Here is a 10,118-nt window from a genome sequence, read left to right as displayed (position 1 = left end):
TGTTTTTCCTATCATGAATTTAGAGGGAAGGAAATGCTGAAGCATGAGAATTGTTTCATGTATACATACTGATTCAGTGTTTTACTGCATATGCAACTAATCAAAATGCGGAATTGGGCATATTTAATTAATTTGATTATGCTCATAGTGTTAGTGTGTATGTAATATATTTTGGCAGTTTTAGCGGACTATGTGATATAGGGATATAGTTATCCCCACGTTTTTCGGAGAAAAAGTAGGGATATTGTGGTGATATGCGTCTGTCCGTCCGTCCTGGCCACCTGCTCCTCCTACACTATAAGCACTAGAACCTTGCGACTTACATACATGGTAGCTATGAGCATATGTGCGACGGTGACAGTGACGGAATTTTGATCTGACCCCTGGGTCAAAAGTTTTGGTGGTTGGGGCGGGGCCGGGTCAGAGATTTTCACTTATTTTTATGCCACCGGTATGGTGCATTGGCCATAACTTTTGCAATATTGATAGTAGCAACTTGATATTTGGCATGCATGTGTATCTCATGGAGCTGCACATTTTGAGTGGTTAATGGTTAAGGTCAAGGTCATCCTTCAAGGTCAAAGGTCAAAAAAACAGATCAAGGGAAGTAATAAGCTTTAAAGGAAGGTAAGTAAATAACCTGCCAAATGATATAAACATTTAATAAATCAAAGTGGTGCATAGCGTTACACAGTAGGGGCGCATAGATGTATTAAGTATTCAATTGTTTGTGTTAACTCATCTGTAAAATGGTTTAGCTCATCCATCTTATGTTTATACAAGGGATTATAAATATTGGCGTAAATAGACACCTGTATATGAGAGAAGAGATAGAATGCAGTCAAGCATAAAAAGCATGAGAAACTCATGGAATAGAGCCTCAAGAATCTATAAAAGGGCTGAAACTTTCAATTTGTGCAATTACAATTTTAGACTCATTACTGAAAATCTGTCAAAATGTTCAAGTGGGAAAAATGTGAGAAACAATTTAAAGCAAGATGGACTTTAACAGGCACATCAAAGACAGACATGAAATTCAACATATTCATTGTTGTGTACAAGATTGCGATAGAAAATTTCTGAGACGCTACTATTTAGTCAACCATTTAACCTCAAAACATAACTTTTCCAAAACAGGAGCAAGAAGATTGGCTATAAGAGAGCATGTTCAGCCATCTCATAAGTCATTCCAATTAGGATGACATGTACATAATTTACTACAATGAAGTTGATTCGTAATTAGATTTGTTAGGAGAGCAGGATGAGGAGAAATTAGGGTATAGATTTTCACTCATTTTTTAGGTTATTTTACATGAACTTCTTCATTTCTACATTGAATTACTTCAAATTTATGCTGAACATCTCTTATGACAATACGGTCAATCTCAACTATGCATGGCCCCATTACCAACCCTGGGGTGCCCCTGTGTCAAACATGCGGCGTGGGGATACGTGTCGGCCTCTGTCGCGCCATTTCTAGTTATACATATAATCAATATGGTGATGCATCATATGTAATTTGTTAAATATATGAAAATTGTAAAGGTATTATGAAAGAATATGCAGTCTATTTAAGCTTTATTTCCACAAAAAAGCACATTTAACATTTCAATTTAATGTCATTAAATGTTGGCTGGTTGGCTTTTTCAGTAATTGTTAAATAACCATTGTCTGGTCAATATTCTGGTGCTATTTTTGAAAGCCCACAATTTGCGCATGTAAACCTCTTGCGATCACGTTTTTTTTGTGGCACGTCGTCAACATTTACCTTGTACACATTCCAGAGCCTACATTTATTCCCCAATCTTTATGAAACTGTGTTATTATATTTGCCCCAATGATATATTGACCAAATTTAAAACTGGGTCACGAGGGGTCAAAAAGGTCACTAGGTCAACTTAAAGAAAAAGCTTGTGAAAACTCTGGATGTCGCATGTTTTGCCCAATCTTCACGAACCTTGCCAGAACGTTGTTCTCATGATATCTCAGCTGAGTTGAGTAATGGTGCCAGTCTTTTGAAAAACATGGCCATTAAAAGCAGAGAAGTCTTCCTTATTTGGCTATAGTAAAACATTGTGAGCACTCTAGAGGCAACATGTAATGCCTTATAAACACTTGCTATAACAATAGTCCTATTTATATATCTATCGAGTTCGAAACTTGGTCGAATGGGATCAACACTTAGGTTACTAGGTCAAATAAAGAAAACGCTTGTGAACACTCTTCAGGCCACCTCTAGTGTCCAATCTTCATTAACATTGATTTATCCGATGAATGAGAAATGATTCTAGTTCATAAAAACATCGCCACCATGAGGCGGTCAGTTTTCCTAATGTGGCTATTATAAAACCATGCAAACACTCTTGAAAGTATGTGTTACTCTCTCACCATGAAACTTGAACATTAAGCAAATGTGCTGTAATGATATCCGGGCCGATTTCGAAAATGTTTGTTCAAAAACATACCTACCTGGTGTTGGGGCAGTTTTATCGTTAAACCTACCTGCTCAGAATAGTTCAGTCCTGTGTTGCCTCAAAAGAGCGACCTAGTGCCATTGGCCCTTTTGTTTGAATACAAACCTGATTAGTGTATCTAAATTCATTCGTATGGTTCTTTAGTAATATACCTGCGGTCAATGTATGACATTTCTTGGCTTGTCGAATCAGTTGGCTAATTCACTTTTCTTCAATAAAAACGGTTCATTGCTTATTGTTTATTTTCATTTCAGTTCTCGCTATTTTAAAACAAGAAAGGTGTTTGTATATTAAGTCTTATATGTATCAATTGTGTTTTATATCGTAGTAAAACAGCATGAAAGTATGTTAAGTGTATTAATTTGATAAGAAATCACTGAGTGATGCTGAAAGTGAGCGTAGTTGTTCAATGTTAAAGTGTATTCCGAATACAATACAATACAACATTCTGTTTGAGTTTTGTTTCACGTTTTGTTACCCGTAGCTAATTGAAAAATATTTCATATATCCATACAAACATGTGATTTGTTACTGTGTACTCATTGGTATGGTGTCCGCTTTGAGAATTTGAGGTACAGGGTTCGGCTTCGATTATTAGTATACTTTGTTTAGGTCGGTATTTGAGCGTTAACTATCTAAATAAATCAAATCCATTAAGTTGAAGGCACGGTTTTCTATATGGGCACTTCATGACTTTATTATCCCCCGCCATAGGCGGAGGGATATTGTTTTGGCGTTGTCTGTCCGGCCGGCCGGCCGGCACTTTTGTGTCTGGAGCCATATCTTGGAAGAGCTTTGGCGGATTTCATTGAAACTTGGTATGAGTATATATATGGATAAGAGGATGATGTACGCCAAATGGCATTGTACGCCATCGAATAATAACGGAGTTATGGCCCTTTGTATCTTGAAAAATGCTTTTTTGTGTGTCCGGAGCCATATCTTGGAAATTTCTTTGACGGATTTCATTGAAACTTGGTAGGAGTATATATATGAATAAGAGGATGATGCACGTTGGCGTTGTCCATCTGTCCAGACAACTTTTTGTGTCCAGAAGTATATTCGGGGGGGGGGGGGGTAATCAATTCAACGAATTTGCTTGTTTTAAAAGAGTTGTTGGTCATTTAGTAGGAAAATCATTATAGGGTACTACACATTCCCAATTTAGCTTGAAGGTTTGAGACTAAATGATGAAACGTTGATAGTTAGCGGTATACCTTCGACTGGAGTGTAGCCGATTAAAGTTTGCGCAAAATATTACAATTTTATTCGCGTCGAGTTCTTTGTTACACATCGCATGATCTATCTTTTTATTGTTTAAATCAATTCGAATTGGAATGCTCTTTAAAAAAAAAGTATGGTTAAGTTGGTATCCAAGCGAGCGATTTTTAGTAGCCATGAGTGCGAATTTTATCGCATACATAATTGTTTGCACTGTATATAGGATCCTTTTTCTGAACGAGTTTTGCAACAAACCATTGTTACTTGATAAATATATGCGCGACATGAGGGGATATTATTGAGGGGAAAAGTGCCTCTTTAAAGGGGCCTTTTCACAGATTTTGGCTAGTTTTGAAGTTTGTCATTAAATACTTTATAATGATAAATGAAAACATTAAATTTTAAAAGCTCCAGTAAAAAATAAAAATAAAATTGTAAAAAGGAAAAAAAGAAGCCCGTAGCAGGGCTTGAACCAGTGACCCCCGGAATCCTGAAGTAAAAACGCATAAGCCAACTGAGCTATCCTGCCAAGCAAATATGCGTATTTTATACGTTATATAAGCAATCATCGTAGTTTCACAAATTTAAACGACAACTGAACTCTCCAAATTATTAAATCGTTTCGCGTTGCAACGCTTTATAATTTTTAGGTTTTTAAACTGTCAAAAGATGCATATTATGGCTATATTAGACCTTGGCAAATGTTCAGTAATACTGTTTCCTCACAAATATCATAACTAAACCGAAAATTTGCAAATCTGAAACAACTTTTTTCAATTTTGTCACTTTACCAAACCGTGAAAAGATCCCTTTAAACAATTCAAATCTAATGTCTTCAAATTCTGACAAATAAAACGACGAATTTATGTCGAAATTGTGAGGTGGTGGGAATACACAGGTCCCGTTATATGTATATCTATATGAAGTATAATATATGTTTGCACAATTCCCAACTTTACTTGAAGGTTGGAGACTACATGAAGAGACGTGTCAACAGTTGGCGATACACCTTCAACTGGAGAGTAGCCGATTGCCGTAAAATAAATAAAATTTCATTCGCGTCGAATTCTTTGTTACACATTGCATGGCGATTTTACTAGTGTCAAGGCAGGCAACCGGTCATTAAAGAACGACCTGTAAGTGATACTTGCGTCATCGACATTCTGCACCTTCGGCGAAAGCTCTAATCACTACAGCGTTCAGACGTTTTAATATTTCAACAGTTTTGATAATATTTAAGAAAATGGCTAATGCATGAGTTATATTAGATTTATCTGACGTCAATGGCGTTGACTACGTCTTATACACTTATGACGTCACCGGAAGTGCATATTAATGACGTTAGCGTCAAGGACACGCCGATCAGTCGCAAACGAAGTATAAAACAAGGAAGACGCTATACACGCTATGGAATTTTTATTTGAAATTAAAAATCTCTCAGAAGAGCCGACGATCAGGCTTCAGCAACTTCGAGATCTGCAGGCGAAATATGCGCAGGAAGCGAGGGAGAAAATCTATCACGAAATCAAAATACGGAAAAATCGAGGAATCACTTTTAATGAATATGTTGACGGATTTGGCTTCCAAAATTACTACACTTTGTGCAGATCGGAATTGGAGCGTTATTTTATAACCGGTATATTATTACATATTTCTTGTTAGCTGGTATATATTTCCGTTACATTTATCACATATTTTTTTTACACATATACGTTTTGAATATAAAAAAATTAAATATATATGTTCTGACAATAATTAGCGATAACAGTAAAAGCACTGGTCTTTTATATACGTTTTTTTTTTATTTTGTGTATATATTAACAGGTAAAGAATATACAGCGCCGTCGAAATTCGACAACCTGTTGACCTATTCTGGGTTGAAAATGCACGATATTTTAGTCTACACAAAAGCACACGCCAGGCCTAGCATCGGTCATGTGCAACCACAACCGACGTCGCCGGTAAAACATAGTTCAGAAGAGCCAACACTAAGCTTCGAAGCCCTGATGCTAGGGTACTACCCGCATGTGACCATTCAAGAAGCTCTGGGAGCTCCATTTGAGAGCTCATATAAATCGGTTTCGGAAAAGGTAAAATATCAATCGTCTGCAGCGGGCAATCAGAGAGGAAACATCTTTGACCCGATACTGGCCACAGGAGACAACTCTATGACAGCGGCGAAGGTCAGCAAGAAGCAAAGTGTGGCGGCCAGGATGGGCAAATGGCTGAGACGTTTGTTTTCTTGCACCAAGAAGCCTGAGCTTACTGGCTGACTGTGTACCTTTTTTTAAATATATCAATTTTGTATGATTAAACCTTTAAAAAAGTTTTTGGGTAAAATAAACAACCCGTTTGAACCCAATACGCATGTCGTTGTCTTAATTTCTTGTTTGTTTGTCTAACAATAATTTAAACCCTGTGTATGTTAACCACACAAACCGCGTATTTCTTTGTAATCAATTGCCAGTGCGAACACACGCGTCATTGTTCGTTCTCGTTTACCAACTTTAGTTTACAGAATACATACTTACTATCTATATACATTTTTCCGGCTAAATTAATAACTGTCCAAAATAAATTATTTTCCCCATTTACTGCCTGTATATTAAGTAGAAAGATTATATTTACTTTAGCACATCAATATTCAATCAATGTGCATTTAAAAGAATTGTTTTCATTCAAAGTATATTATTTGTGTAAGTGTTGCATTTGAGTAAGTACATAATCATGAAAAAATATCAATACAAAACGCCAGAGCAATAAAAGCTACCAGAAGCATGCGATACGTTTGTGGTGACGGAATATATATATGTATTGTCATGACCCCATGTTGACATTTTTATTAAATAGGTCACGAGAACATGTTTGTTTTTATGACCATGTTTTACATTTTAAACTCTATGTCAAGTGTTATTTCTTATTGCATTCAAAACTAAACATCTTATTATCAACATCTACTATGCTTAATTTACCGTTTGTATGGTTCATATCCGTGTAAAATCCATTTTTGTTGGTCACTACAATCACATGTTTGTATAGACGCCATATTTAAAGGAAGTGACTTTTGACCTTTTGTTGAATTATGGGTAGTGTACATTGACGACCTCTGTCAAACTTTGTCAGCAGACAGTTAAATCTCGTATTTTCGTACTAGATTTATACATCATGCGAAGGTTTGATTTTTATCAAATAATTACAGTCATGTGTATTTATATGTTCTAAACCTTATTATAATGCTTAAAGAAACATTTCCAGTCATTTTAATAAAGTTTTTACTGTTTAAACTTTAGGCGGTAACTCTGTTTATTTTGAGGTGATCGGTTACGCTCGGAAGACGCGCGGATGGTGCGCGGTTGAGTTATTGCTCGGATTAATGTTATGACCGCGCAAGGCTCGGACCTGCTCGGAGCCCTAGTATATAAACCCTGGTAATTTCACAGTCAGGGACTCTGATTTTTTTGGAATTAAAGGCACATTCTTATTACTAAATTTTTCTCTAATAAATATTATTTTTAGGCATTTTCATTAAAAGTAAGTTAGAAACATTATTCATATTTTTGCATATAATAGAGTTTTTTGCATAAGATTTAAGACTAAGGTATAGGGATATTTAATCCTACAGTTTTAAGATTGATTGAGCATTGTAAATGTGAGTTTGAGAATTGTATTATTTATGATAAATTGTTGAATGCATTGATGTACTATTGATGCAAGTTAGTTAAGAATAAAAATTTGTTGAATTTTATTTGTTTGTTTATTATAATTATAATTTGAGAGTCATTAAATGACTCAGGCTATTATCTTCAGTTTATTTTAACAGAGTCCATTTTATTTAAAATGTTTAAATACAACTTAATGAAAGAAAAGTTGGTTTAACACCAAGATTAGGCCCGCTATCACATTGCGTTAAGGAAAAGAAAAAGAAGAACCGCTCGGCTCGTTACATATTTATGGTGGCAGCTGCGGGGATAAAGTAACATCTTTATTCCAGTGATCGAACTCACACCTCAAACGAAAATGTCAGATACTGACACAGATCAAGAAAATGAAGTTTTCTTCAGGGATGAATTACAGCAAAGGGAAAGACCAACTAGTCATCAAGATGAGAACCAAGTCCATGAAGAACAAGAACCTACTGAACAGGATGATCAATGGTTAAAGGCAGCGTTTGGAAAATTGGTACACATGCAAGGCCAGATGGTTGAAACACTAGAAGGAGTCAATAAGATGATATCAAACATTCAAAGGCAAAATGAAAGTACAGTTCTTGTACAGAATAGCAACATTCAGCAACAAAATGATCTCCCCTCTCTTCATAGAATCAATAATTTTGCAGGAGAACCTGCCATACAGCACAACATGTTATCTAGGTCAAGCATAAGCTACTCCAATCATAAATGTAATAACAGCACTAAAATTCCACCTTTCAATGGGAAGGATGAATGGAAAGTATGGTTCAACCGATTTGAAACTATTGCAAATAGACAAGGTTGGAATGATGAAGAAAAGCTAGACCATCTTCTACCAAAACTACAAGGATCAGCAGGGGAATTTGTTTTCACACAACTACATAGAGAGACCTTAGATAATTATGATGAACTAGTTAGGGAAATCAACAATATATTCAGAATAATAGAAACTCCGAGAACGTTTGCAGCCAAATTTAGTCAAAGAGACCAGAAACAAAATGAAACAGCAGAAGAATACGCCGCTGAACTCAAGAGGCTGTATGATCGAGCGCACAAGCGTCGGGATGGAGCAACGAGAAAAGAAGATTTGGTAAGAAGGTTCCTTGACGGACTTCGAGAGGAAGATGTAAGGTGGGAAGTAGAGTATGTGAAAGAGCCCAGGGATATCGATGAGGCAGTTTATCACGTAGTTAACTACATTCAAACTAGGAAGCGTCATCAAGTAGGCTCTAATCGGAGACAACGCCCCGTGCGCAGGACAGGTGGCACAGAGACAGATGTAGCAGACAGTGAAAGTGAAAGCGATTCCGATACAGTTGAGTATGCATTCAGGGTGCCAAACATGAGACAATTCAAGCGTCGCGAAAAGACTGAAACCAAGAGAAAAAAGAATCAAACAGTAAGGAAAACAAGTGTCAATCAGGCTCAGACCAAAACAGAGGTCAAAGAAGATGTATTACAAGCTTTGATACAAAAAATAGAAGAACTAAGCAAGAAGGTGGAGACGGTAAATAATAAATCAACAAAAGATGACAACCGCAGAAGCTTTGTGAGATGTTACAACTGCAACGGAGAGAACCACTTTGCAAGAGAGTGTCCAAATAAACATCAGCAAGTAAACAGACCATTATACCACAGTTTTGGCCCTAACAACAGAAATAACCTCTACCCAAACCCGAAACAAAGCAATCAGCCATTAAACCCAAATGCGCAGACTTTTCAACAACCTTTAAACTACAAAGGACCCAACCAAACGGCCGGGGGGAGGTCCCAATAGAAAAAAATGGCCTAGATCAACAAAAGAAAGAAGAGCAAATAATAAGAAGAAGAAAGCCTGATAGTAGTGGGGTATATGTCAAAGGCAGTATACAAGGGATGAATTTGACCTTTACAGCCGACACAGGAGCTACAAGAACAATAATTTCTGATAGAATTTACAACAAGATCGATCCCAAGAAAAGGCCGGAATTAAGAAAAACAGTTTGTTTAACAGGGGCAGGGGGAACTAGATTAAAAGAGTATGGAAAAGCAAACTTCAACATTATATTGGGGGACATCAGCTTGACAAGGGAAATAATAGTAGCAGAAATAGAAGATGATGCATTGCTAGGAATAGACATCTTACAAAATGATGAAGGAGGGCCAGCAGACCTATTACTGTCAAGAGGAGTGATTCTTTTTCAAGGGAAAGAAATACCATGAATTCAAGTGGGCCTGAAAGAAGAAATCAGAAAAGTTCGAGCTGCAGATAATTTTACCATACCGGGACAGAGCGAGGCCATAATAGATGTCATGGTAGACAGATTAGAAAGCGACGACCTCATGCAAGACACAGAACTCATTATAGAAGCAACAGATCATTTCAAAGAGACATACCCTGTGCACATGGCATCTGTTTTGGTTGACATCAATACTGCACCGACATGCAAAATCAGGATATTGAACCCTTTTCTTACAAGTTGGTCGATAAAACAAGACACCATTATAGGGCAAACAGAAAAGATAGACCATATTAAAGGGACAGTAGTAGAAAAAGAGCATAGTGACGAGGAAGACAACTTTATAAGCGTACGAAGAGTTACTATCAAACAAGATGAGCCTACAATAACAAGAGCCACAGAGATGAACACCAAGAAGAGCTTTGAGGTGCCAAGCCACTTACAAAGTATGTATGAAAATGCATGTAAAAATAGGAGTCCTGAAGAAAAGTTAGAAATTGCAAAACTACTCTGCC

The 10,118-nt window shown here is 36.7% G+C and overlaps 1 protein-coding gene across 1 annotated transcript; it reads left to right on the top strand.

Moving 5' to 3' along the window:
* Positions 1-5,037: 5,037 nt before the first annotated feature.
* LOC127837855 (uncharacterized) lies at positions 5,038-7,440 on the top strand. The gene is made up of 2 exons (XM_052365273.1): positions 5,038-5,331; positions 5,520-7,440. Exons 1-2 carry the CDS (start codon positions 5,103-5,105, stop codon positions 5,966-5,968), a joined length of 678 nt encoding a protein of 225 aa, XP_052221233.1. The 5' UTR covers positions 5,038-5,102; the 3' UTR covers positions 5,969-7,440.
* Positions 7,441-10,118: the final 2,678 nt, after the last annotated feature.

This window comes from Dreissena polymorpha, chromosome 7 (assembly GCF_020536995.1).
Source record: "Dreissena polymorpha isolate Duluth1 chromosome 7, UMN_Dpol_1.0, whole genome shotgun sequence".
NCBI classification, from domain to species: Eukaryota; Metazoa; Mollusca; class Bivalvia; order Myida; family Dreissenidae; genus Dreissena; species Dreissena polymorpha.
The sequence above is the reverse complement of the archived record's forward strand: the minus strand, read 5'-3'. Positions and strand labels throughout refer to the sequence as shown.